This window comes from Equus quagga, chromosome 4, assembly GCF_021613505.1.
Source record: "Equus quagga isolate Etosha38 chromosome 4, UCLA_HA_Equagga_1.0, whole genome shotgun sequence".
NCBI lineage: Eukaryota > Metazoa > Chordata > Mammalia > Perissodactyla > Equidae > Equus > Equus quagga.
This window is the reverse complement of record NC_060270.1, coordinates 128,329,944-128,357,917: the sequence shown is the minus strand read 5'-3', so window position 1 is coordinate 128,357,917 and position 27,974 is coordinate 128,329,944. Positions and strand designations below refer to the sequence as shown.

At 40.6% G+C, this 27,974-nt stretch overlaps 1 protein-coding gene and 1 long non-coding RNA gene across 4 annotated transcripts; both read right to left on the bottom strand.

Moving 5' to 3' along the window:
• Positions 1 to 2,581: 2,581 nt before the first annotated feature.
• Positions 2,582 to 10,841, bottom strand: LOC124237793 (uncharacterized). Of its 3 annotated transcripts, none has more exons than XR_006888136.1 (5): positions 10,232 to 10,841; positions 7,626 to 8,670; positions 6,599 to 6,632; positions 5,614 to 5,668; positions 2,582 to 2,678 (listed from the first exon to the last, which is right to left on the bottom strand). It is a non-coding gene; the product is annotated as an uncharacterized LOC124237793 (long non-coding RNA). The 3 variants fall into 3 exon arrangements; XR_006888135.1 differs by lacking the exon at positions 10,232 to 10,841 and having other exon boundaries at positions 7,626 to 7,766; positions 8,502 to 8,828; XR_006888134.1 differs by lacking the exon at positions 10,232 to 10,841 and having other exon boundaries at positions 7,626 to 8,828.
• Positions 10,842 to 11,048: 207 nt separating this feature from the next.
• Positions 11,049 to 19,919, bottom strand: LOC124237736 (SOSS complex subunit B2). Its single transcript, XM_046657673.1, has 6 exons — positions 19,358 to 19,919; positions 18,932 to 19,070; positions 16,163 to 16,234; positions 14,358 to 14,433; positions 13,841 to 13,907; positions 11,049 to 12,758 (listed from the first exon to the last, which is right to left on the bottom strand). Exons 1-6 carry the CDS (start codon positions 19,446 to 19,448, stop codon positions 12,589 to 12,591), a joined length of 615 nt encoding a protein of 204 aa, XP_046513629.1. The 5' UTR covers positions 19,449 to 19,919; the 3' UTR covers positions 11,049 to 12,588.
• Positions 19,920 to 27,974: the final 8,055 nt, after the last annotated feature.

Sequence of the window (27,974 nt, the reverse complement as noted above, 5' to 3'; positions counted from 1 at the left end):
CCCAGCACTGCCGGCAGAACCTCTACTGTTGCTGCATTTGCTGACGCGGCAACTGCTACTGCTGCCTCTCCCCTAGGAAGACAAGAAACAGCAAAACAGGCCACTCTTAGGTACTAGTCAGCTAGTACTCCCTCAGGAGTCCAAGGTCTGAATTCCTGAACTCTTGATAATGGTACCTTGGGAGAGCAGCAGGGGGCCTCATCAGCAGTAGGGCATGCTTCAGGTTGACTGATGATAGGAAATCAGTAACACAAAATGAAACAACAACAAACACTTACACAGCACTTAGAATATTCTAGGCACTGTTCTAAGTGCTTGACAAAATTATTTTGGCCGCTTTCAATTTGGCCATTTGTACCTATACTGGCCTCGTAGCCCTAGCCCCAAAATTTCCAATAGGAGGAAAATCACTTAATCATAATCAGCCAGGATGACAGTCCTGTCTTCTCAGTCAGTGTGTAAGGTTGATACCCGGCTTCTCCCAAATTTTGAACAATCTTAGATTGCTAGATTATAATATAAAGCTTAGGCTTCTTAGGGACAGATAATGTGTCAATTCACCTTTACAAATTTTTTTTATAATGAAAATGAGTAGGGAACGTTTATATATACATACACACGTATGCCTTTATGTGTTTATCTCATATATATATGATACATGACAGATATATATGAAAAACGTCTCATATATTTGAGATAAACATACCTCTCTCATGTATATCTCATCCATATAAACATATATAAAAAGTAGAAGAGTATAATGTATGGGTATATACCAGTCCCATCTTCAACAATTATCAACATGTGAATAATCTTGTTTCACCCATATCCCCACCCACAGGATTATTTTGAAGCAAATCACAGACATCCTAACACTTCATCTATCAATACTTTACTATGGGGGCTGGTCCACTGGCGCAGCGGTTGAGTTTGCACGGTCCACTTCGGCGGCCCGGGGTTCACCAGTTCGGATCCCTGGTGCGGACATGGCACCGTTTGGCAAGCCATGCTGTGATAGGCATCCTACATATAAAGTACAGGAAGATGGGCACAGATGTGAGCTCAGGGCCAGTCTTCCTCAGCAAAAAGGGGAAGATTGGCAGCAGATGTTAGCTCAGGGCTAATCTTCCTCAAAAAAATAAATAACAAAAATAACCAGCTTTTTTAAAAAAAATTTAAAAAAATACTTTACTACAGGTACCAGTTATCAATTTAATACTCCTCAGCTCCAAACCCACCCTTTTTTGTTCCAATGTGTGGAACTGGAGCTGGACCCTATAAACTTTTCTCTTTTGTGAGCTGGCAAGATGTTAAACTTTGTCAGTAGAGAACACCAGAGGGACACTGGAAGAGGAAGGGGTAACTCTTGCAGGTTTCATTGCGCTCTCCCCTGCTTATACTTGTAGTTGAGAGCAGCTGCAGCTCATGAGCCACACAGCGGTGCTCACCTCCCAGGGAGTTTCAGCAGCACCCAAATAGGGGGCTTCCCGGCGAGTGCTGCTGGCATCTCAGCCAGCTTCCCAGTGAGCCTCATAGATGCCCCGCTGGTGCCTTCCCATAGAGCTGGGTGCCCACTCCTGGTCTGCACCATCCCAGTGAACTTCTCTGCCATCCAGTGGGCCAAGAACTCAACCTCTCCAAGGAGATGTGGATCTTACCACTGGAGTGGGGATGTGAGAGGGGAGTTTGCTCCTTCCTTGGGTGTTCAGTCTCAGCCCTGGTAGTAGTGGCCGCTCCTTATACCTCCTCTTGCTCTATTCTTTAATGTTTGCTTTACTCCTTTGTAGTTAATTTCCTGATACTAATTAATAATTCTTTAAACTTCCTCTGTTCGGAGCACTGTGTGGTTTCTGTCCTGACTGCACCAACTGATACAGAATGTAACTCCAAAAAATAAAGACTCCTTTAACATAGCCACAAAACCATATCACAACTACAAAAATTCTAATTCCTTAATATCAATATCTAGTCACTGTTCAGATTTCCCCAAATGTCTAACAAACACATTTATCCAGTTGAAACTTTCCCAACCAAAATTCAAATAGTCCATACACTGCATTTGATTGATGTTTCTCTTATCTTTTCCACAGCCTCTTGCCTTCCCTCCTTGTTTTCCTTATAATTGATTTGTTGAAGAATCAGAGCTGTTGGTCTTGTAATTTTCCATGGTATTGCTAAACTTGCTCCTCTGTACTGTCCATCCTGTAAACTAGTCGTTAGATATAGAAGCTTGAACAGATTCAGGTTCAACTTTTTGAAAGAATGCTGGTGTTAGTACTTCCTATTGCTTCTTATCAGGAGGTACATAACATCTGGTTGTCTATTTTTTTTGTGATTGATCGGGGGGGAGGGGGTCCTGAATTTTCAGTTAGATCTATCAAGAAGTTTCTCATAGAGGCCAGCCTGGTGGTGCAGCGGTTAAGTTCGCATGTTCCGCTTCGGTGACCCAGGGTTTGCCTGTTCGGATCTGAGGTGCGGATGTGGCACTACTGTCAAGCCATGCTGTGGTAGGCATCCCACATATAAAGTAGAGGAAGATGGGCACAGATGTTAGCTCAGGGCCAGTCTTCCTCAGGAAAAAGAGGAGGACTGGCAGCAGATGTCAGCGGAGGGCAAATCTTCTTCTTCTTCAAAAAAGTTTTTCATCGATTCTTCCAAAAGATTTTAGAAGACTTTGCCTTTTTTAAGGAAATAGATTATGACTTAGTGATATTTCCAACTCAAATTTGTAATTATATTTAAAATTTATAATTTTATTTAGCATTTTTAATTTTATATTTGTATATCTTTTCTTGATTCTTAATACTATTAAAAATTATTTATCCTAGAATATATATAATAGATTCAGATTAATAATATTATCATTAACGATATTAACATTTCTTCCTAATTCACTTTTATCTTGGGAAATATCACTAAGAATGCATAGACAAATGACTATATTTTTTAAATAGTTGAAATAATTCTTCTCTGTGTGGTTAAGCCACCAACAGAATTTTCATTTATTTCATTTTGCTTTAGCTTTAGATATGTATTTTTATCTTGATTTTATCTATGTATATGTGCATGTGTGTGTACATCCATATGTAAAATATTTCCATGACTCTAAAGTCATATCTACAAAACAAGGAATATTTACTGAAGTCTAGCTTCCATCTGTATCCCCTCCCTTTTCCTATAGGAAATCATTTTTTATTGATGTCATTTCTTCTATATTTAAAAATAAAAGCAAAAATATTCCCCCCTCCTTAAGTAAAAGGTAGCACATTATATGTACATTCTATACCTTGCTGTTTTCCACTATATAACAATATATCCTTAAAATATCTTCATAAAAGTATGTGGAGAGATTTCCATAGCAGTTGCTTAGTTTCCACTGAGCGAACGCCCTACAGTGTATTTAATCATTCTTGAATTGGTGGACATCGGAGTTTTTCCAATCTTTTGCTATTATCAGCAATGCTTCACTGAACATGTCTTTTCATATTTTTGCCAGTGTACCTTTAGTACTGTATCAGTTAGCTTTTGCTATATATAGCATGCTACTTCAAAACTTAGTGGCATAAAGCAACATAAAGATTCTGTAGGTCGGCAATTTTGGCAGGGCTCAGCCCTGTCCTTCCTTCTGCTGTTCTCATTCATGTGACCCAAGTCAGCTGTCAGCTCAGTAGGAGCTGGACAGTCCAAGACAGACTCAGTCACACGTCAAGGGGTTGGCAGGCTATCAGCCAAGGGGCCTCAAGTGGCCTCTCATCCTCCAGTAGACTAGCTAGCACTCTTTTATATGCTCTCATGGCCTCTCAGGGCTCCAAGCACATGGAGGGAGAGAACGAGGCCCAAGTACAAGTACTTTTCAATCTCCCGCTTGAGTTAAATTTGCTACTGTCCTAGGGCACTCACAAGCCCACTGTCACTGGGAAGAGGGGCTTACCCAAAGACATGCCTATAGGAAGGGGTATTCCAGCAGCCATTTGAGAACAATCTGCCCCAAGGACAGAGCCCCAGAGGCAGGATTGTTGGGTCACAGGGCATATTCAGAAGTAAAAGTAGCCAATGCCCCCTCAGCCCTAGGATTAGGAAGTTCCCATTCCCTCCAACTATAAACGAAAATGCCTATTTCTCATAATGTCACTCGAGTGCGTTTTCAAACTTTAAAATTTTTGCCAATCTAAAAGCAAGTGTATCTCAACGGCATTTTAATTTGCATCTCTCATTATGAGGTTGAGCATTCTTTTCATAGGTTCAGGAGCCATGTGAAGTTTTTTTCTGTGATCTGCCTCTATTTCTCCACCGTTTTCCCACAGTGATTGGTCTTCTCTACTTTTACAAGCTTTCTATGTGTTAGGTACTGAGCCCTGTGTCGGTGATATAAATTACAAATCTTGTTCCCAGTTTATCATCTCTTTCTTTTAAACATGCAAATGTAGTCAAATTTTTCAATCTTTCCTTAATGTTTCTGGAGTTTGAGGTATTGTTAGAAAAGTTTTCTCCATTCACAAATAATGGCGGAATTCACCCATGTTTTTCTAGTGTTTATATGGGAGGGGTATCCAGTTATCTCATTTCCCCTATTGAGACACTACCTTTATTGTAGACTTTGAGTCTGTACTCAGTTGATGCAGAGTATAACTAATCCTAAGCAAAAATATGAGTCAAATTGTGTACTTCTGTCCTCCATCTTCCCCTCTGCCTATAACTGAATCTACACTCCCTTCTAAAGCCAACTCAAACCCCGGCTCCTGTCCAGCACTGTCCGGTGAGTCAGCAGAGGACAGTGAGTCAGGAGTACAGGACTCTGTCAATTCCTGGATGCGTGATCTCAGGCCAAGTACTCAGTCCTTCTAAATCTCTGTCTCTTTATCTGTAACGTAAGGGTAACAAAACCTCTCTCACAAGGTCATTCGATAGAATAAGTGAGATGATGCCAGTAACTCACTAGCATAGAACTGGCACACAGTAAGTGCTGGATAAATTATGAGGAGCCCACTGAAGACAGAGAGAGGAGCCTTAAGCACCCAGTGATGGAAAAAAGGAAGTATCTAAGAGTGGGAAGGCAGAGCTTAATGCAGAGACAACTTCACTGGCAGCAACTGTGTGTCGTGTGCTTGTACGTGTGTGCACAAACTGGGAACAAAAACACAATTGTGTTTTCTGTAATGTGTCTTTCAGGGATGCTTCCCTGTAAACCGAGAGTGGGAGGGTCTTTCCTTGACAAGGAACTTACACACTCTTAAGTATGCCAACTCTGAATCCCTACATATGAGAAGAAAAGGCAAAACCCCCAAAGAGTAGAAGGCCCTTCTGCTCAGCTCACACCTTAAGAAAATCAGTTTTAGAATCAAAATCTGAATAGCTGAGCACTTGACCTGAGAACACTGAAGTTCCGGTGAACCCCTTGTACTCCGGGCGCTCAGGGTAGCCAGTGCACTCCTTCTACTCCGGGCACTCAGGGTAGCCAGTGCACCCCTTCTACTCCCGGCACTCCATCCCAGAGGACTTCACAACACATCCTGCCGAGGCTCCCCCTCAACCAGAGCTGCTCCTCGGGTGTAGCAGAAGGCCCCAAGCAGCCAACTCCTTCCAGCCAGTCCTTGGACTGCACGTCCTGCTCACCTGGTCTTCATCCCAGCAGTTTCTGCCCCAAGAGTCTTGCAGGTCAGGTGTAAATCTTGAGGGGAAAAAATAGATTTTAAGGACAGAGCTGAGGCTAAATTGAAACAAGGAGACAGAAAAAAAATACCACGGTCTTGGGGTTGTGTGTCTGAGACGTGTGGGGGGACTGGGTTTGGCGGTACTCGGGCACGGTTGGAGTTGGAGTCACGTAACTCCGTGAGGCAATCTAGAGCTGCCCTTGGCACATATGAAACTTTTCCCTTTAGTTAAGCTAAGAATGCTTTTAACATATCTGAAGAGTCACTGCCACTGAGTCCAGGGGACAGGGACTGACTTGGGAAGGCATATGAGGAAGTTTCTGGACTGATGGCAACCTTGACAGAGGTTTTTTTTTTTTTGAGTTACATAGGCATAGGCATTCATTAAAACTCGCAAATGTACACCTAAGATTTGGGCATTTCTTTGTAAATTTTACACTAAAAACTGTAAAATATTGAATAAGCATGCTGAAATAGAGACATATTTCCTGCACTGTTTCCAGTTTACATTACATGTATTAAAAAGATGACTGAATGGAACAGATAGATGGATGTGACAGAGAGTCAGACGTTAATGGTAAAATCTAGCACACAGGTGTTTACACTAAAATTTGGTCGACATGGCCGTATGTTCGAAATTTTTCATAATAAAATGTTGGGAAGTTGCCCAATGCTTTATCAGAAGCAAACAAACTCCTCTGCACTCTGGGTGCACAGCGATCATGACGGCTGTCCCCGGGACTACAGGACGCCTTCCCCTCGGCCGTGGACCTCCTCCTGGCACAAATCCTGGCCCACGAGTCCTCCCTCCTCTGCACTTTCAGAACCACGCCCTGGCCCTCTGGGCAAAGGTGAACGGAAAAACAGCACAGCGTACTCAGCTGCTGACAGGTCTTGATGAGGACTCAACCCTACAAGCTGTCATGGTCAGTCATCAGCATACTTACTCTTCTGTGCCCAGAGAAGACTGTAAAAGCCTGCCTGTTTTAAGAAAAAAAAACTTAATTGCAATAATTTATATAAACTGCTGAATATTTCCGATTTAAAATTACAGAAAAGATTGTCTCCTAATAATGGCATGGAGAAATGACCAGTATTTGCCTATTTCCAATACTCAAGGGGGAAGAGCTTAACATCTGTTGAGCCCTCGATCTGGAACAGCCGTTTTGCCTACACTGGCTAATATAGTTCTCAGAGCCCTGGGAGTCTGCAGCCCCATTATCATTTTATTAGGAGGCTCATGGTCATGGAGCCAGTAAACAGTACATCCAGGACTCAGAACAAGATCTTCTCAGCTTAAAACCAAGTTTTCACCAAAGCACACTGTCACTGACATTTAAAGTAGGTTATGGTCTGCAAAGCTAACACAACTACAAGTCATTTGGCCAGGATTTTACAAAATACCACTGGTTAAGGAGTAAAATTTGGAAGGGCAGTTTCATGTTCTACTCCAACTGTTTTTGCCAAACCACCACCCAACCAAAGGTATTTTTAACAGTTTACACGTCCCACCAGTATTATTGACAAATGTAGCAACAATACAAAATATGGCAATCTTTCCTATATTATCTGTAACCGTAGGGCAGTTCAGGGCTTTATACACTTGCTTAACTGAGGGGTTTTCATGTCACAATGTTGCTTGTTCATAAATTAAACAGATGGCCCAACTACCCCTTAATCATCTTCCCTATCATGCTTAAACCACCAGACAAAAATTCTCATCCACTGGAAAAAATGGAACCTTCTCACTTGTTAACCCAGATTCCTAAATGACAGAGACTATAGTCATCACCCAGTAGGTGGCACTAGCAGTGCTGACCAATCTGTTTTTATCTTTTCTATCTTTAGTCCAGCAACGTTAGGTCAGAGGTCTTACTCAGTCACTAGGGTTATAAATATTTGCAACAAAAGACTAGCCCCACATGGCCGTCAGATCATGCCTTGCATATTACTTGTCGCTGGAAAATATTGTACCTGCCCCTCTGTGCAGAATGAGACTGAGATCTGTAAGTGGCAGGTTCCTCAGGCATTCTTAGGAATGTTTACCAGGCTTCCAACCGCACTACTTTTCAATTTGGCCAGCTTATCTCCACATAATAGAGAATGGAGGAACACCTGGGGAATAGGAGGAAGACAGAAGATGCTGCAAACATACATTTGCTCAGATAAACAATAAAATCTATTTTTAAAAGTTTTAACAGAAACCTAGGGTGAAAAAGCTTATCTTTTCTTTGATCTACCTAGGCCCAGATGGAGCTCGGTGACTCCACTATACACAATCTGATCTTAACATCGATATAATTTGAGTAATTCTATTTAAAACTAATTCAGAACTCAGTGCTCACATCCAGAGGCCATAAGCAACCTCTTCTGCTTGAACTACCCTGCTTTACCCATCAGTTCTGCCATTTGGAGCCATATGCTTCTAAGTACAATTTCTCCATGTGTTACAGTCCAGAACTTTGGTCTATTCGAGCCTCACAAAGATAAAAGGAACTGAAGATACATGAAGATATATATATCTTGAAACTTGGTTTCAAAGGAAAGTTATTCCTGTGTCAGGGGGAGATGTCAAGCACAGGAGACAAAAAATCTTCAGTCTTTGTTTCAAGAGCAGCTCTCCCAGACCTACACTTATAAATTCTCCATTTGGTAGAGCAGATGCAACCTGTACTTGTTCTAACAAGTTCCTGTGGAGAATCTCATATAGGTGGTTTATAAAGTATTCTTTGAGAGTTTTATTCAATACATGGACTAGGAAACTGGACTGTCTATTCTATATCTAGAAGCATAAATTTTGAGTAAAATAGAAAAATTTACTTGAGTTTCTGGTTGGAAATGGTTACATACAGAACTGGTTTTTAAAGACACGTCAATAGTTCTTGAGTTGAGGTTAAGTTAGACGTAAGCACGATGTGACGGTGAGGACTGTGGGGTGTCAACAGAGTCTTCAGAGATCTGGGCTCTACTGTTGTTCAACAGCTGAGTCACCACGCCTTGGGTCGACAAGTTCCTAAAACTTGAGGAGCCACAATAAAATTGTGGGTTACCTATCAAGGCTTTTCAAAAGGCTTAAATAAAAAGTCCATGTCAAACGCGTTAAAACGTTCACTTTCTTTACATCACACTGGTTATCTTATAGTGGTAAACAGTCCTAAGTAACATCTTTGGGTCTCATGTTTTTAATGAGGAAAAATGCTAAACAAATGGCTTATCATATAGTCCAGACTTGTCTCTAGTCTGTTCCTTCGTCTGTGATCTGTGCTTTGAGAAACCTCATTAGACCCTTTTAGCTTGGAAACCTGGAGCAATTTGGTTACAGTATTTGAACACAAACTCTGGTGCATCCCTAACAAAGCAAACTTCAAGAAATTTGGAGAAAAGTTGAATATACCTAGGAAGTAAAATGTTTTTCTAGCCCCTCCCTCAGGGCCTAACAACATACCATTCACAATAGTGCTATTTTCCAAAGGTCACAATTAGATTTCCTCAGAAGCATACCTTAGCTGTTAATCATTACAGCTACTTTATGAAATGTGAGACTGTTTAATTACCCCAATATTTAATCATTGGCTGGAACCTCAATACACAGGTTTTCCCCATGGCCAAGTATATCTGCCTTTACCCTTGTCATATAACCCATACTAAACAATTGACTGTGACCCTCTTTTTTTACTAGAAACATTCAGGGTTTCATCAGATAGGGGAAGAAACAAGTGAAGGAAACAGAGATTAATAAAAATAAAAGCCACCATAGGGTAAATAATTCCAAGACTAGAGATAAGAGACTTAAGTTTGGGAAAGTGTTCCATGTTGACTCTGCTTTCTCATGGTTTTCCAGCTTGCTGTCTCTAGAATCTTTCCAAATACATCAGAGAAAAGGATCTTAAGGCAGCAAACAGTCATTACCTTGAGTAACAGAGAAGGGAAGTCATTTCAGTGAGCAAACTGGAATGTCAGATCTACATAAAGTAACAACTGCCCCAGTGTCTTCAAACTGACGTAAAACTTTTTCAATTTGTACCTTCTGAGAAAACTGTTTTAGGGCCAGTTAACCAGCCTCCTATACTTTAAATGTTCTCCTATCATAAATTATAACTTTTTAGTAGCCTCATATCTATTTGTTTCTGGCATCACTCCCTTGGCATTATTACTCAACCCAGCAAGTTAAACATTCTTTTAAAATGTTGAGTGATAAAAATACAAGTGACAAATACCCAGAACTACAAATATTCAGGGTCTCCTCATGTTAACTTGTCCTCAAATTTAAAAGAGAATTACTAAAACTACAGTAACAAAGCAAAAAAGTCGGACTACTACAGGAAAAGCCGTCTCAACGGGGCCGCACACTGCAGCCTTCACTGGGACACGTCGTCGCCCGGCCTTACAGGTTTCATCACCCCCTTTCTGTACCGCGGCAGGTCCCCAAGACCCCGCGCAGACAGGAGGGGCCAGCCGGCTGAGGAGACTTCAATCCACTTCAGGACTGTTGTGCAGAAATGAAATGGGACCCAATCTTAGTAGTGTGTGTTTCTACACTAAATGGTTTTGGTTTTCGGGAGGTGGTTAAACTTATTTACAAGTTGACAGCTGAAAGCCAGGAAGGAGGAAGGTAGGAAGCTTTCTTCCTCTCAGCTTCTTGATGAGAACGGTTCCAGGAGACTGCGAAGGCAAATACTCATTATGGACTGTAACCCACTTTGCTCTGGTTTTGGAGGCTTCCCTTAAGAAAAAAGACATCTGTTAACAAATGATAAAGAATACAGAACAACGAAGTTAAATTACTGAGGCAAGTGTCCATTACAAAAGTAAACGCTTAGGTCTTTCCTTATTTATCACAAGATGTTAAAGGTAACAATACCTCCACACCTGACCTGCATTTTCTTCTACTACTGAGCTATGATTAGACAACAAACATCTGACTGCTTATGTGCCAGAAATCACTTACATGGAAAATCTTCAATAATTCCACAAACGGGTACTGTTACTTACTTGTTTTTCATAGTTCTGAGACCTAAGGTTTACGGAGGTTTCAATGTAATGACTTGCCCAGCACCACAGGTGAGATAATGAGGCCAGGATTGGAAGTTCAGCAACCCATGCCCCACATTTTGGTTTTCAAAAACTCCAAAATTCTTTCTTTCAAAATCACTTTTAACGTTATATTCTCACAAACAACTTAGTGTTACTGCTCCAATCTCTACTTAAATTTAAAATAAAAAATTATAAACTAATTTGTAGCATTTCTTTTTACTCCAAATATCTGTAATTTTGTGAACATCTTAAGAAACTATTAGTCACAAGGTCAAATTAATCATAATCATCAGTGTATGAATAAAGAGAAAACTTCTTTCTAGAATACATAAACTCCATTACCAAAGTACTGTAAGGCATAAACAAGCTCCTAAAGATTATTCATTATCGCTCCTTAAGATTATTCATTATCTCGTCTGCCCCTTAACACTCTGCACACGGTGCCTAATACGCAGCATATACTGAAATCTTGTTAGATACACTGAATTAAAGCAGATAAATAATCTGGCACAAATTTTTATATTCAAATGCTATGCAGTTTTCAGAAAACAGAGTCTACTTAAATTATTTTGTGATTTAAGGTGAGGAAAAAAGACAAAGCGACAAATACAGCTAAGTAGTCGCCAGGCTGAAGTCGTCATGACAACTACAGGCAAATGTCCTGGCTCTCCACTGTGAATCACTGAAAGAGCAAAAATAAGGTAGGTCGGTTAACACGAATGCAATTTTATTCAAGAGATAATATGAAGAAGAGTTGAATTCTAACAGAGGAAAACTTCACCAGTTATCCACCCTACAGTAAAAAGTGGAACTGGGGACCATTTACAACACATAAATAAATTCTACGTTTACATTTCTGAATAAAGCTGTATTCGCTTCTTTGAGAGAGCCATCTCTTAACTTTTGCAGATAAGGCTTTGTGAATTGTGTTCAGAAATCTGACAATCCACGTGCACACACACGCACCTCAAATAAAGTTTAAGTGCCTAGGATTTTCACTCCAGGCTGAGTTTCTGCAAGTATCTAGGACCCTATAACTTAAGACTGCATATTTCTACATGAATTCAATTTGAATTGCCTTCACTATAATGTTTATCTACAATTTTTAAAAATAATTAAATCAATGTTTATTATGACTTTAAAATTCCCTCTAATTATACTTTAATATTTGACATGGTACTTCCAAAAATAAATATTCAAGGCCTCCTTTTTAAACTTTCCCTCAGGGTAATGCACAAAGTGACAACAAATATTAATAGGACTACCCTAAAATAAATATAGTTTTTAAAAAATTACTCATTATAATACAGAGCACTTTCTTTTCATAATTCTGATAAAGAACACGTTTTTTGGTAATAAAACAAGAATTGAGGATGATTCAGTCCTTGGAAAATATTAATGGCAGTCACTCAATGAAAAAGTCAATCTTTCCTGGAGTCACAAACACTGAAAAATTGCTATTAACCTTGACTGAGTTTTCATTTTTTTGGTGGTTATTGCTTTAGTTGGCAATATCTGAATTTAACACAACAGAACAACTCCCACTAAGCCTTATTTTAAATATTACAAAATGTATACAGAAGATAGACTCATAGAGGCTATAATGCTGATGTCTTAAAGTAACTCACCCATGAAATGGGTGCAGATATTTTAGAGGATATCCAAAGATCTTTTTGCTCTAAAAACAAATGCCCCTACTTTTCAGTGTGCTCCCATTCTTCAATAGGAGACTTGAGCAGCCTAACAGTTCTGCTATTAAAAAAACCCACTCTGATTAACAAACCAAAAACGTAAAGGAAAACCAATAAGGACATAGTTTTCACAGTTAACAATAAATAAAAGTGCAATATGTGTTCAAGTAGGGCACGTAGTTTAAAAACTACATGTGACTATTTGGCATAGGTCATCTTTTAAAGGCTCTCCGAGGGTCCCTGCCATTACTTATTGTGGTCATGACTGTTTGATTATTAGCTGTTCCTGGTAGCTGTGGATTTACAGGTCCTCGGCCATTGCTTCTACCAGCATATGAGAACTGGCATCCCCTTGATTCTGGGCCAGTGTGAACCCCGTTTCCTAAAAAAGAACACAAAAATTCAGTATCATGTTCAGATACTGATCTATAGAGGTACATATATTGGAAGTTCTAACACATGCTCTTAATGCTTACAACTAATAGTAGGGAAAACAAACACCTTTATTTTCAAACAACTGGAAAAACTCAACGTGAGTTCTAGGTTTTTCCAAACATATAATTACCGTAAATATATTAACTTGATGTTATATTAACAGAGAGGAGAAAAAAGAGCAATTTGGGCAGCAAAATGAGAAATCAGTAGAATAGGGGAAAAAAGCATAGGTAACGCACTGCCTATGTTATAAGGGAAAAAGAGAAGGGGCAGAATGGTGGATGAGTACTGGCATTTGGTGCAAATACGGTTAATAATGTCTCAAAAGAGACAATGTAATTCCAACTCTTTAAAAAAAAAAAGACAGCAAAGTTCCCCACAACATGATGATCACCAGCTGTACCAAAACATGCAGCCATTAGGTCAAATAAAACTTCGGCCACCCTAATGAACTCCAATCACAAAGGACTTTTCCTGAGACTTTTTTATTTCCTCAGTCTTATTTATTCTTAAATAAAGACTTCAAAAGACCTTTAGCATGGCTGCGAGAACCATTAACATGACACTTGGGTATTGGAGGAGTAAAGGCTAATCTATTACAGAAGCAGCTATCAGCACATGAAAAATTAAGGTGAGCTATTAATCTGAAGATAAAGGGCTTTCGGTGTATGGAAAATAACCAATAATTCTGCATCTACTATAAATAATCAATAGATGACAGAAATTTTATAAAAAATCAGTGGAAAAATACCACGATGTACCACTAAAATGTAAACTTCTTAATTATTAGCCAATGTTCACCACTGTATCCTGGCCCAAATGTTTAAATATAGAATGTGCTCAATAAATTAGCTTAAGAGGGTATCTGCTTTCTAGAGAATCAGTTACTTGGGAATTCCCTGTTTACTAGTTAGTTCCCTTTTAGTACTAATTTACGCCTAAAGACAATTTCTTCCTCTAAATCTTTTATATTTTCTCTTAATTCTTACACCTGATCACAAACACGCAAAAAAAAAATACATATCTTACCTACTGGTCCAAAGGTACCTGTACCCACATTATTATTCATGGAATTATTCTTCTGTTCACTGTGTGCCTAAAAAAAATTTTTTTAATGTAACCAAATGAAGATTCAAAAATACCACACATTTATATTATTATAATAACGTTGTTGTACTCATTCATTTTTTCTAAATTTTTAAGGGTTTTTTCCAACAAATTTTTTAAAGATTTATCCAGCTCCATTCAATGTTAAAATATTCAGGAATACTTTCCAAAGCTTTCACAGCTTCTGTTACTTCTTGTTGCATTTCCTGATTATCACTCCCCACTCCTCAAAGTGTTAAACGGCACATATATTTATGATAATACAGACACATATACAGACTCACAAAACTATAGAATAGAAATGACTTTAAAAGTTTTTTTTAAGATTGTCTTCATTATACTCTGGGTATAAGAGGGTCAGTAAGCTAGCCATAGACTTACAATACACAACCAAAATAAGCCTCATCATAGAAACAGACTATACATTTGGATTAATTACCCCTTTGCTCTGTTGTCCTCGATAATCTGGGTTGGGTTCACTGAAATTTGGCACTTCTGAATAAACCATACAAAATCTAAAGGAAAATAAAGGACAACTTAAATGACTTCTGAAATAAAGTAATCAGCTCTCTTTATATAACATGCATAACATATAGGAATGAAGAATTTAGGTGTCAAATGAATTAACTAAAAAGGAACACACTAAATCACTCTTCATTTACAACAAAAACTTCCTAAATGCTTATGTTCCATAAAAACAACAAATATTTGATTGCCCACAACGTATGAGCATTCTATTTTGTATTTTAATTCTTCTGTACTGCAAAAAACTAAACCATGTCAAAGACTGAGGACACAGAAACACATCTTTGTCCTGTTTTTCCACACAGGCTGACGCCACTGAACCATGTTTAGGATTCCAGAGGGTTTTTCCCCCGCAGTGGTGATGGATTTGCACTGATCCATTCACACACTCTCATCCAGTCCCTCTCTTTTGACCAATCACTGTGAATCTGCAAAGATAATCATTCAAGGTTAAGAGGAGGTTCTGCAGGACTGAATAAAAACAACTGGCTATCAAGACAACAGTTTATCCCAGTGCTTCTTTACGTTAACTATGGAGTATACTAACACTACATGCAAGCATTTTCTTAGCTCCTCATCCCACAAATAAGAAATTAGAACAAGTTCAGGTAAATACCAGACTAATTCTGACAAAGTCAAGCCACCAAGAATTGAGTGACCTCCAGTGGTTCTTCACATAACTGATCTCCATTATTATAAATACTTCTCTGCACATGAAGGTCGAAACAACATCCTACATCTTTCTGTAATATTGACACTAAAACCTTTCATGACACATTGCTCTAATGCCATTCTAAATACAAACATAAGTGAATCCTAATTTTCCTCCCAGCAAAGGCAAAGTGTTACCAGTTTCTGATCTTTATCTTTAAAAGCTAGCAAGATTGCTTATTTTTTCCAAACAAAGTATCTTATCTCTGCAGTGTGGAAAAGAGAAAAAAGTTTTCTTTTCTTTTTTTTTTTTTTTTTTTTTTGGTGCTGTTTGTAGCTTCTCTCTTTAAATATCCTCCAATTTCACGGGTATTAAGCAGATGTCTGAGCATTAACCAAATAGAACAGTCTAATGATTTGGCGCACCACTATACCACACTTTATGAGTACATCCCACACGTCTAGGCCGGCATGGAGGCTGAATTACCTTTACACCCCTAGAGAGGATGGCTCCTCCAAGTCAGGGTGGAGATTACCAGGATAGTAGTATATGGAAGCTCGCATTGCGGCTGCCTGTACGGTACCTAGACTGTGGATAAATACAGGACTTCAATTTTCACTGCTGCAAGTCCTTTTACCACGAGTAGTACATATTCATCCATAAACAGAGAAAAAGAAAATTTAAACTTATGGCCTGAAACCCATACTTAGCTTCTAAATTTGGCCATTCACTAGAAGACAGAAACTACTTCAAATGGCACTCGTCACACCTGAAAGATGCATGTTTTCAAAGCTGACAGAAATGATCCCACTGGAGTTTGTCTCAAGTGCATCTTCTTAATGCCCTTTGCCAGGAAAAACTGACATTCTCAACTACAGGAAACAGTACTGATAGCTATTAAACTAGTACATACATGCAAAGTTATTTTTACAGTTAAGCTGCTGAGGTCATTCAGTTTACCAGTCAAACAAAGCCAAGGAATAGGCTGACATTTTATACCTACCAGTCATTCTATAGATATTATATTGCAATTTACTCAACTACATGAAATGCATTTTAATACTTACTCCCCAATTTTTTGAAGCTCACCACCCCTCCCAGTATAAAGTGTCAGACATCCTTTCCACATGGATGCATACCTAGAAAGCAAAGAAATATCAGTTTTGTAGAAATCTGCACATTTCCTTCTACTTAAATCAAGTAAATCTTTCTACTATATTTTTTGTACTGGAGTGCGAGTGGACATCAGACCCTCTGTCCACCAGAGCAAATCAAATACAATGAATCTAATTTTGATTAACTTATTACTTAGTAAGGAATAACACAAAATTCTACTGACAAATTTTGACATAATTATCTAAACGATAACTAACCTAGAAGTCTTTTTGCAAAGCAAGCATTGTTATACCCCAAAGATCACATCTTTAGTCAATTAACAAGGGAACTTTCAATTGCAGATTCAAGCAGAAATTATTTTTCAATCACAGAATATACGAAATCAACAACCTAGTGTTTACTTTTATACTCATTTACTCAGTCTAGTCAGATATTGATATAATAGTGTATCCTTTGCCTCCATAAAAGACATAGGGTTCCCAAGCTACTGAAAATGTGTTAAAAGTTAATCAAGGTGCTAAAAAAACTAAGGTCGAAAATCTATCACCTATCTGCCTTTCCAATTTCCAATTTTTAGCACCACTCCAGCTGAACAATTGTTTACCCCAAAAAATTCTGAATGCAGACAGCATCATAAAATAATCCTACACACAAATCTAAGAAAAATGTAAATTAATCAATATGATAAAATCAGTCCAAGGTTTGGTTTTCATTCATTCTTTATACAACTACTGTGGTAACTTAGAATGATAAATTATAACTAAATATTGTTTATGTTGACAGCTCATCTTTTTAATATAGATTAATAAAAACGTGCTAGTTCCACATTATATATTTCTCTTCACTTACTAACGTTTATTTACTAAAGACTCCATTCACCACTCTGTTATGTTATATAGAAAGTGACTCAGGAGACAGTGCATTAATGTTTCACTTTATTAAAGTAAGAATTAATGCCTATTGAGAAAAAATTTGAAGTTACAATTAAAAAATTTAACTTTCACTTGTTTCAGGAATGAGATCAATATTCGCAGGGTTTTCTGATAAATATACCAATATTCAAATTACCATTATTTAGATGTATGCCTTTCTTCAAAAGCGACTTTTCTTAGATTCAACTAGAATTTAAGGGCCTTAAATGCGCCAGACTCCAAGCTGGATGTGTTATTTTAGTAAGCAAGGTATAATCATTCCCATTTTACAGAAGTTGAAGAAGTATAATAACTTCAAGGTCATACTTAAGTTAGGAAGTAGTAGAGTTTCTCTAGTTTTGAATTTTCCTTTAAATTGTACTTCTTGGTATTTGTACTCCTTAAAGTTCTACAGATACTATAAAGCAAATAAACTCAGTTTTTCCACAGTTTTTTTGATGGACATATCTAGGTATTTTCTGTGACTACAGAATATAAAACATTTGAAAGGAGATGACTTTTACAGTGTATAGAGTATTTTTTTTTCTGCTTTTTCTCCCCCAACCCCCCCAGTATATAGTTGTATAGTTTTTTAGTTGTGGGTCCTTCTAGTTGTTAGAATACTTTTAATTATTGGATGAGAGACCCAAAAAACTTTAATCATGCTAATCCTCACCACACCCTCTCAGGTAAGAATTCTCTTTTGTGGAAGTTTAAGACGCAATTAGTGTCCTAATGAGTCAGTGTTCGAGAATAAAATGTCTAAGTCCTGACTCTCACTTCCTTCTTTGATGAAACTCTGCCTCACTTCCTGAAGATGTTGTAAGATCTGTCAGATGATATCGAAGGGCTCCAAACTCCTACAGAGTGATCCAACACTTCTCTGAGATTCTATTTACTATGCCAACATCAATCTCCACCTGCTCTTCCTATATTTATGACCAATAAATTATTACAATTCTATTGATCACCAAAGTTCCCCAAATCTATTTTCAAGACCCTTTTTCTGGCTTTTTATCTTCCTAAGATAAAAGATTTGGTAAATTTTTAAAGGCAATCTGATTACCAACCCAAAAAGAGATTGTGCTAAATAATTTTTTAAAGCCAATGTGCCAAGTGACTCTCTTGGATGGAGGTATCATAGATGTCTTTCTGCCAAACATTTTCTGCACATCATTCTGATTTTTGTACAACAATGACCTTACAGCAGTAGGCACAAGAAATGATTTTTGAGAATGTGCCTTCCAGATATTGTAAACTTTCCTCTTAACTTTTACCTCCACGTACAAATTCGACATGCCACAAAGTCTGCTAAATTCTCCAACTACAATCTTAATTTATGTCCACACCATCTAAATTTAAAAAGTACAGGTAAAATATTGGCAAGATTTCAAAAGCCATTAAAAAGGGGAGAAGGTTGGAAAAAAACTAAGTGACAACTACATTAAATAACTTATGAGAAAGATAAAGTATTGACTTTGTTAATCGTATCAATCTACCAAAAAGACTCAATAATCTCAGGACAGTATTTAAAAAAATCCTTAACCTGTGAACTGGTGGGCGTGGGGATGGTTAGATTTCGGGCTGAAACTGATTGCTTTGAAGGCGACGGTGTTACATCCGAACCCTGTGGACCATCCACAGCTAACATCTAAGGGGTTCAAAACTCCTCGGAGTGGTCCACAGAAAAAATACGAAATTTCCGAGCTTGCCAAGATCACGGCATCAACCAACTCCGATTCCGCAGCCCTGCTACCGATGCAGGCAGCACTCTCCTCCCTCCGCCCCCCACCTTTTAGGCACACCTACCCTCTGGTCAACCGAATAATATCCCCTGGCTGTATAAGACCTCCGATTTCATCCCACACGGAAATAGTGATGCTGCCCGTTTTATCTGCTACTTTGCATGATCTCACTTCATGGCCGTCTTTGGTTTTGGTCACGCGTCCTGTGAGGATTTAAAAATCAAAAGGGGGGAGGGGTGTATTAGATAACGAGGACTTCCAGAAAGGCTCTCTAACTGCTCCTCCGGGACCACTGCATCTTTAAGCTGGGAAGAGGTCGAGCCCCGGCTTCTCGCCGCAGGTAGGATCCGAGCCCCAGCGGGGGCCCCGGGCCACGTGGATGGGGGAAGGGAGGGCGGGGGAGGGGAGCCCCCGGCTCGCGGCGGCGGCGCCCCTCCCTCCCGCCCCGGGACGCACGGGGCTTGCGGGCTGGGCTGCGGACCCCACTTACCTATCTCCAGGACAATAAAGACGACATTTAAGTTTTTCAGTCCGGGCTTAATATCTTTTATAAAAAGAAGTGGGTCGTTGACCCCATTCATATTGAGGCAGGTGCGGCTGCGGAGACGCGGATGGGCAGGGAGCGGGACAAAGCTTCCCACCCTCCCGGGCCAGGGGCGAGGGCGGAGGGGCGACCTTGGGCGGGGGGAGCAGGAGAAGGGACAGAAAGCAGTAGTCAGGGACGGAGGAAACTAGCTCAGACGGCACTGAGCCTGAAAAAAAAAAAAAGAAAAAGAAAAAAGCGCTCGCAAGTTTAAAAGAAAAAAGACGAACCGCTCCGCACACCAACCCCACTCGCCACAGGGCGACAGGAAGACAAGCGTGCGAGCTGCCCCCTTCTTTGCAGAAAGGAAGAAAAAAAAAGGCAGCGAGGGGACGCCTCTGCCCTGAGTCCCGTTCACACACACGGGCGCGCGCCCACTGTGACCGGGGCTCCGGGAAGGGACGGGCTGTGACAGCAAATGGAGAGCGCGGACTGAGCACTCGCGCGCCCAGAGTCCCAAACAGCGACTGCCGAACGCGCCCGCGCGTCGGCTGCACCCCCGAGACGCCCCGCCCCTTGTGACGTCACGCGGCGTCGGCACGCCCGCCGCCCCGCCCTCCAGGCCCGGGGCAGGGGAAGCGAAGGGGCGGGAATGGGCGGGAATGGGCGGGCGACGCGCGCGCAGCCTCCATCGCTCCTCCCCGGGGCTGTCAGCGCGGACCCCGCCCCCTCAGCCTTCCAATGGGCGCTCGGCCCCGCCCCGCCGCCTCCCGCTTCCGCCGCCGCGGCGCAGCGTCCTCTTTGCCGTGCAGCTTCCTTTGCCGGCATTTCCTCCCGGCTGTCTAGCTTCGGGGTTTCCTTGCGTTCTTTCTCTCAGGGTTCAGTCTTCCACCCTTGCCCTTTGTCCCACGGTCGCAGGGAACAGGTGCTGTGTTTAGGACCCAGTGGGTATGTTAAAAAATGTGCAGCCGGCTAAGAACAAGGCTCAGGCGAGGGTGGCTGGGGGCGGGGGGAGGGGGACGGAGGCGAAAACCAGGCAGGGGTTGGTCCGTGGTGCAAGGCTGGAATTTTAGGCCCCGCAGGGAACTTAGAGATCGGTTCAACCGCCGGATTTTAATCATATTTAAATTGAGGTCCAGAAAGGTGAGGTAGTTTGTCGAAGGTCACCCAGCAACTTGTGAGCAAGCAGGCCTTCAACACTGGTCGTCCGACCTGGTCTTGCACTTTTCATCCTATAATACTACGCAGATACACAAGTAGTGAAGGTCCTTGGCAGACTTCTTATTTTTCCTTACCCCTTACCCATTTTGCTTTGCTTCTCTACACTTGTTTTTTTTATATAGACTTTAAAGATTGGCACCTGAGCTAACAACTGTTGGCTGTCTTTTTTTTTTTTGCTGCTTCTCACGAAAGCCCCCCAGTACCTAGTTGTATATTCTAGTTGTGAGTGCCTCTGGTTGTGCTGTGTGGGATGCTGCCTCAGCATGGCCTGATGAGTGGTGCCTTGTGGGCGCCCAGGGTCCAAACCGGGGAAACTTTGAGCAGCCAATGTGAAGCCCGTGAACTATAGACTATATTTTAGAGTAGTTTTAGGTTGACAGCAAGATTTAGAGGAGGGTCCAGAGATTTCCCGTATACTCTCTACCCCCATGCAAGCATAGCCTCCCCCATTACCAATATCCCCCACCAGAGTGGTACATTGTTACAGTTGGTGAACCTTCATTAACACATCATTATGACCCAAAGTCCATAGTTTACCTTAGGGTTCACTCTTGGTGTTATACATTTTATGGATTTAGACAAATATATAATGATATGTATCCACCATTATAGTATACAGAATAGTTTCACTGCCCTAAAAATCTGCTGTGTTCCACCTATTCATCCTTCTCCTCTAACCCCTGGCAACCACTCATCTTTTTACTGTCGCCATAGTTTTGACTTTTCCAGAATGTCATTTAATTGGAGTTAGTATGTAACCTTTTCAGATTGACTTCTTTCACTTAGTATCATGCATTTATTTCCTCTATGTCTCTTCAAGAGCTGTCAGATCATGCACTTATTTTTATACATCCAAAGAAATCATATCACAGCAGTGAGAAACCCTGTAACATAACCTGGGGGGAAAAAAGATGAATAAAGTTTTCTTTATGTCGTGTAGTGAAAAGGGCATGTGGTTAGAAGCATAGCTGAGCTCAAACTATTTACTAGTTGGGTGACCTTTAGGACAATTGATTAAGCTTCCTACTCATAATTTAATCATCTGGGAAATAAAAGGAGGCCTGCGTCACAGAGGATTACAGGGGCTCATAAATAAGTTGTCCAACCAGTACCTAGCGAATAGTAGATGCTCAATAAATATTCTCTCCTATTTTCTACTATTAAAGAAAAGAAAAACAATAGCTTAAGCTATGATGGCTTAGTCCTTTCATCAGTCCTATGTGGTGACTAGTATTTTTATCTCCATTTTGCAGATGATGAAACTCACCAGAGACCTCATAGCTAAAGAATGGCCAGCCTGTGTTTTGAATCTAGGCAATCTGGACCCCATAGCCGTCCAGCCTAAAGGTAATTTTTAGACTTAAATTGCAGTGGTAGAATTATAAGGGTCAAAAACAGACTAAAGAAGTATTATCAGCAAGATATATCTGTAGGGCTTTAAAGAATCATCCAGTTAACTATTAGTGATGGTAACAGAAATGTTGAGAACAGTGTCAGAGAATTTGCATGGCAGAAGCCTTCATTTTTCCTGGATTCTTTATGAATATTTTGAGATCAACCACCGCTTCCCAAACATCTGCAAACAAGCAGCATAGATATATTACAGCCAGAGAAAAGAGTTTCAAAGGCAATCATACCATTAGCAGGAGAGTCAAGACATTCTTAAGAAGGCAGAAGCTTCCATTTCATGGATAAATAAGGCCCAGAATGCCAAAGACAGTGATGTAATGCTGGAAAATGGTGTAAAATAATATTATAAGCATTATTTCAACATCAAATAAAACAAATGATGAAACATGTCAGTTAAGGGCAGAACCACATCCAACCTCAGGGCTCCCAAAGACTCCTAAATGCAGATCAGAAGCTCTGATTCACTATCTAACAGACCTTGATGCTTCAGTTGGATTTTCCTCAGAGCTATATTCTTCAACATAGGCAAACGACATTCTCACAGAAGCAGTATTAAATCAGACCTTTTTTTTTTTTTTTTAGAAGGTTTAACCAGATCTTTAAAAGATTAGCAATAGACAGGAAACCAGTTAAGAATATTCAGGAAAGTTGTGGCCAAGAGTTTGGGTAAAGAAAGTTAGCCACTCCCAGCCCCCTCAGTCATTTGTTCCCAGAAAGGGGATTAGGTAGGGCTGCTCAGACCAATTTCATTGACATTTATAAAGAGGAACCAGACACGTAGGAACCAAGCCCCACGAAAGCAGAAGCTGGTGCTCAGAGGAACAGCCCAGCCCTGCCCTTCCCCCAGAGGATAGAACTCAGGCAAACATTTACTTCCTCCCCTACCAACTCAACAGTTCTCAGAAAGGAAATGGCAACCAAGTGCTTTCTCATTCACCAAAAGTAAAGACAGCCTTGAGAAACAAGACGGCATGGGCAATGCAGAAATCTTCAAACCAGGCCAGTCGATTTCCACTACCCCCAAATCACTCCTCAAGGGTGGTGGTTAATACAAAGAGAAAAGGGATGCCTAGGATGACTGTTGCCACCCAGATAATCTTTTCTGATATGACCATTCAGTGAAATAAGCAGAGCTCCATCACTCTGCCCAGCCAGTTAGGTCCTAATGATTATATATCTGATTCTTTACTATATTCACAAGATTGCTTCATGGTCTTCTTCCTTCTAAGACTGTTGCTCTTCAGGCCTTCCTCATTTTCATAGCCCAAACATAAACCTTTTTTGAGATGATGAGAGGTTTATGCTCAGAACCTCAACACCACTACTTCCATGTAAAGAAGATCTTGCTGGGGCTGGCCCCGTGGCCAAGTGATTGGGTTCGCTGCTCTGCTTCGATGGCCCAGGGTTTCGCCGGTTTGGATCCTGGGTGCAGACATGGCGCCACTCGTTAGGCCACACTGCGGAGGCATCTCACATGCCACAACTAGAAGGACCCACAACTAAAATATACAACTATGTAGTGGAGGGATTTGGGGAGAAAAAGCAGGAAAAAAAATTTAAAAAAGAGAAGATCTTGCTTAGTAAGATCCAGTACAATACAGAGGGCATTCATAAGGTTCCAGTTATCTGGGTCCTCACTAATAAAGGTTTTCCTGTCAGTTTTGCCTGCCTCCCTCTACCCATCCATGCTCACTCCAGGTCCTGGTTTCTGGCATCACAAAGGTCATTTTCACTTTCTTTGCACTATCCATCTATTTAAAATTTTTGCAACATCAATAAAACTGCTGGCCAAGTACTGTTTGATACTAGATGTTTTGTGTGGTGACACAATAAAAAAAATTAACAAGAACTACAGTGTTCTCACATTACAGAGGTAATCTACTTTGTAGCATAATTGGCAAGGTCAGAAAAAAAAACTTTTCTTAATCTTCTTAAAAAGATTTAACCAAAAGACTCATAAGTAATATTTAGTAATATTTGCAACAATAGCTGATGCAGGCTCCGTGAGTCGAGAGTTGAAAGAAAGATTTCTTGGACTCTCAAGATCTGGCAGTAGTGCTTTTTTATTCCAAGAATAGCCTGGAGTAGCATGGGGACAGGACCCGTGGGCAGTGAAGAGCTTCTGGCATGGGCATAGGGACAGGACCCATGGGCAGTAAGAGCTGCAATATGTTGAGGGTTAGAGCTAAATTTATAAGGCATAGGTATCTGAGTTATTTTTTTACGAGACAAAGGAAAGATCAGGAAAAAAATCGTTAAAATGGTATCAGTGCAGTTGGGGTCTGGTTATTGGGTGGTCCTATAACTTTAGATATCAATCAGACTGGATTAAGTCAGGACATCCTATGCTTCCAGAGGGTGATACAGATCAGCATGTAGGGCAGGATACCTTGGGCTTCTCTCCCTGGGGCGGCTGTGATCCTCATCAATAGCCCACAAATCATCCCTATAATGATGAATGCTAACGCACATTGAACATTTGCTCTGTGCCAGGCATTTTACACTTATAAACAGTTTGTACTTATTAATATATTACTCAATAATTAATATGTGCAAAGTGAATTTTCTCATTTTATAGTAAGTTATGAAGCTGGGCTTTAAAACCAACTGTCTGTTTCGTGCAGTAACTCTTTCTCCAAAACAGGTTATTTGTCCTAAAAAGCGCGTTTCTTTGGTTGTCTAAGTGAGTAACTGGACTTTTTGAAGGTTTGTAGTTCACGCTGGTAAGTGCAGTAACATCTGATCTGATGTCCCGTGTCTAATTGTGTGGGGACAGCTCAGTCTGCTTGTGAGGAACAACTGTGTGGTTTCCCTTGGGAAGGTAGGTACCCCTAAATGAGTTGATTCAACTCAGCTACATTATCTTGTTAAGATCCTCGGCTCCTGTGTTCTTAAGTTTTTTTTCAAATGCACCATATGTGTAAATAGCTGCCTGAATTTGTTTATTCAACTGAAAAAACAAAATATTATTGGCAACTGAACTAACTCAAAACTAATAAAATTGTTTCTTTATTAGTAGAAGATTTATCTAATAGGAGTATATGTCATAGTCCTCATACTTAAAGGGATATTGTAGAGAATGCTACAAATCACATGTACAGAGAGCACGAGAAGGCTTCTGTAGGATCAGAAGTCTTTTTCATACTGTAGGTCTGGATGCTTCAACAAGAGTTACTCGCTACTGTTTGCTGATGTTTCCCAGTGTCCGATGTTGCTATAGACAAATGTTTCTGACCGCCCAAAATTCATACGTTAAAATCTAATCCCCAATGTGTTGGTATTTGGAGGTGGGACCTCTGAGAGGTGATTAGCTGTGAAGGCAGAGCCGTCCTGAATGGGATTAATGCCCTTGTGAAAGAGACCCCAGGGAGCTCCCTCACCCCTTCCACCATGGAGGACAGCACAAAGATGGACATCTGTGAACCAGGAAGTGGGCTCTCACCAGACACTGAATCTGCCAGTGCCTTAATCTTGGACTTCTCAGCCTCCAGAACTGTGAAGGATATATATTTCTCAATTTTTGCTGTTTATGAGCCACCCAGTTTATGGTGTTCTGTTATAGCAGCCCAAATTGACTAATACATATGTAAAAGTAAACAAACAAATAGTTTAAAAATCAGCTGTCCTGTTCCTTAACTTGCTCTAATTGGCCCTACAAGAAGTATGTGACAGTTCCCCCTAACATCACATCTGACACATGTTGGAGTGGAGGGCTCGATGACTCTTTATGGAATTTTGATTTATCTTAGTTTCTCTATAATAAAAGTAAATATCTTTTCTTATTTTAGAGCATTATAAAGCTCACAAATGTGTTCTTTTGATGAGGATTTTTAGGCTGCTTAATTTTAAAATGGTTTATGATGAGGATTTTTAGGCTGGTTACTTTTAAAACTGCAGATGAGAAGCAGGCTCCGAGGACTGGAATTTTGCTTGCCCTTTTGAGAGACATTTGCGTTTGTGAAGGAAGGGGGTATGAGCTTGTAGGGACCTGAAATTGGCCATCCCAAGATATGTCTCTTTGGCATCGGGATTGTTTTGGGCTGATTGCTTTTGATAAACTGGGACAGGGAGGGAAGCTCTGGGGAATGGAACTTGCCCTTGTTGGGACACATTTACATTTATAAGGTAAATCTCTATCTGTCTGGTGCCTCCCTCTCTGTACCAGGAAGAAGAAGAGAGATGACCTTATCCCTAGAAACTCTTAATGGGGAAGGCAAGAACTTAAGTTGGTTGCTGTCTGGCAATCTCAATTTAGGGTGGTGGCTTCTGACCTTTACTTAATCCGATTTGATTCTTGTCCAAAAGTCATGGGATCACCCAACGACCAGACCCCACCTGCACTGATACCATTTTAACTTTTTTTCATGTTCTTTCCTTTGTCTTGTAAAGAAATGACTCACATACCCATGCCTTATAAAATTAGCCCTAACCCTCAACTCGGGGCAGCAGCAGGAGCTCTGACTGCCCGTGGGTCCTGTCCCCACGCACCAGCTCTGCCTGCCCATGGGTCCTGTCCCCATGCCAGCGGGGGCAGCAGCAGCGGCTCTGCCTGCCCATGGGCCCTGTCCCCATGCCAGCGGGGGCAGCAGAAGCGGCGGCAGCAGAAGCTCTGACTGCCCATGGGTCCTGTCCCCATGCTATTCTATTCTCTAAATAAAAGAGCACTACTGCCAGATCTGAAGAGTCTAAGAAATCTTTCTTTCGACTTCTCGACTCACCAACCCCACATCACTTTCACACACATACATACACTAATAAATCACCAGGAAGAAACAGCAAATTCTTCCTACAAACCCCTAAATGAGAGCATTTCCCATGTGAACATAGAGGGTCCCAATTGGAAGCATGCTTCCACTTAAAGTGCTCTCACCCCTAGGGGCCGGCCCTGTGGCGCAGCAGTTAAGTGTGCATGTTCTGCTTTGGCGGCCCAGGGTTCCCCAGTTCGGATCCCGGGTGCAGACATGGCACCACCTGGCACGCTATGCTGTGGTAGGCATCCCACATATAAAGTAGAGGAAGATGGGCATGGATGTTACCTCAGGGCCAGTCTTCCTCAGTAAAAAGAGCAGGATTGGCAGCAGTTAGCTCAGGGTAATCTTCCTCCAAAAAAAAAAAGTGCCCTCACCCCTTCATCTTGTATATGGAAAAAAACAGGCCCACAGATGTGAATAAGATTACCACCTACAGCCCCTAAAGAATTAATGGATCTCAGTAATAATCATCATAGGTTGCTAATAGCATGACAAGAAGAACAACCAGTCCAAACCAATTAAATCAGAATCTTTTAAGGTGGGACTCAGGCATCAATATATTAAAAAACCCCTCCAGTAATTACAACATGCAGCCACGTCTGAGAACCACAGCAGGTTAGGAGAGGTTTTTTTTTTCCAGACTATTTTCTTTGTTTTCCACATGCCTATTAATACTCTGGAACAGTATTTCCTTTGTAATAACTTGGGAAATCCTGCATTGAGATAAATTTCTGGACGTGAAATTACTGAGTATATAGTTAAGACTTCTGATATGTATTGTCAAATTACATTTTAGGAATTTTGAAGAGATTTACATTCCCACTTGCCCTTTGTATAGTTCTTAAACACAATCCATTAATTTAGTCAACAAATCTTTATGGAACAACTGCTATGTACCAGCACCAGGATGCATCAGTGAAAAGTAATACAGACAAAAATCTTTGAGTTCATAGAGCTTACATTCTAATGTGAGTAGACAGACAACGGACAAAATAAATAAGTAAAAGTATATAGTATATTAGAGGGTGATGAGTTCTAAGGTGAAAAATGAATCAAGGGAGGGGATAGGGATTTAGCAGGAATGGTGGCAGAAAGTCAGGGAAGGTGATATCTGAGTGAAGAGACACGGGAGAGGAGGGAGCCATTGAAAAGGCCCAAGCTGACTGGCTCTTTCCAGGCACAGTAAGAAGGCTGCTGTGACT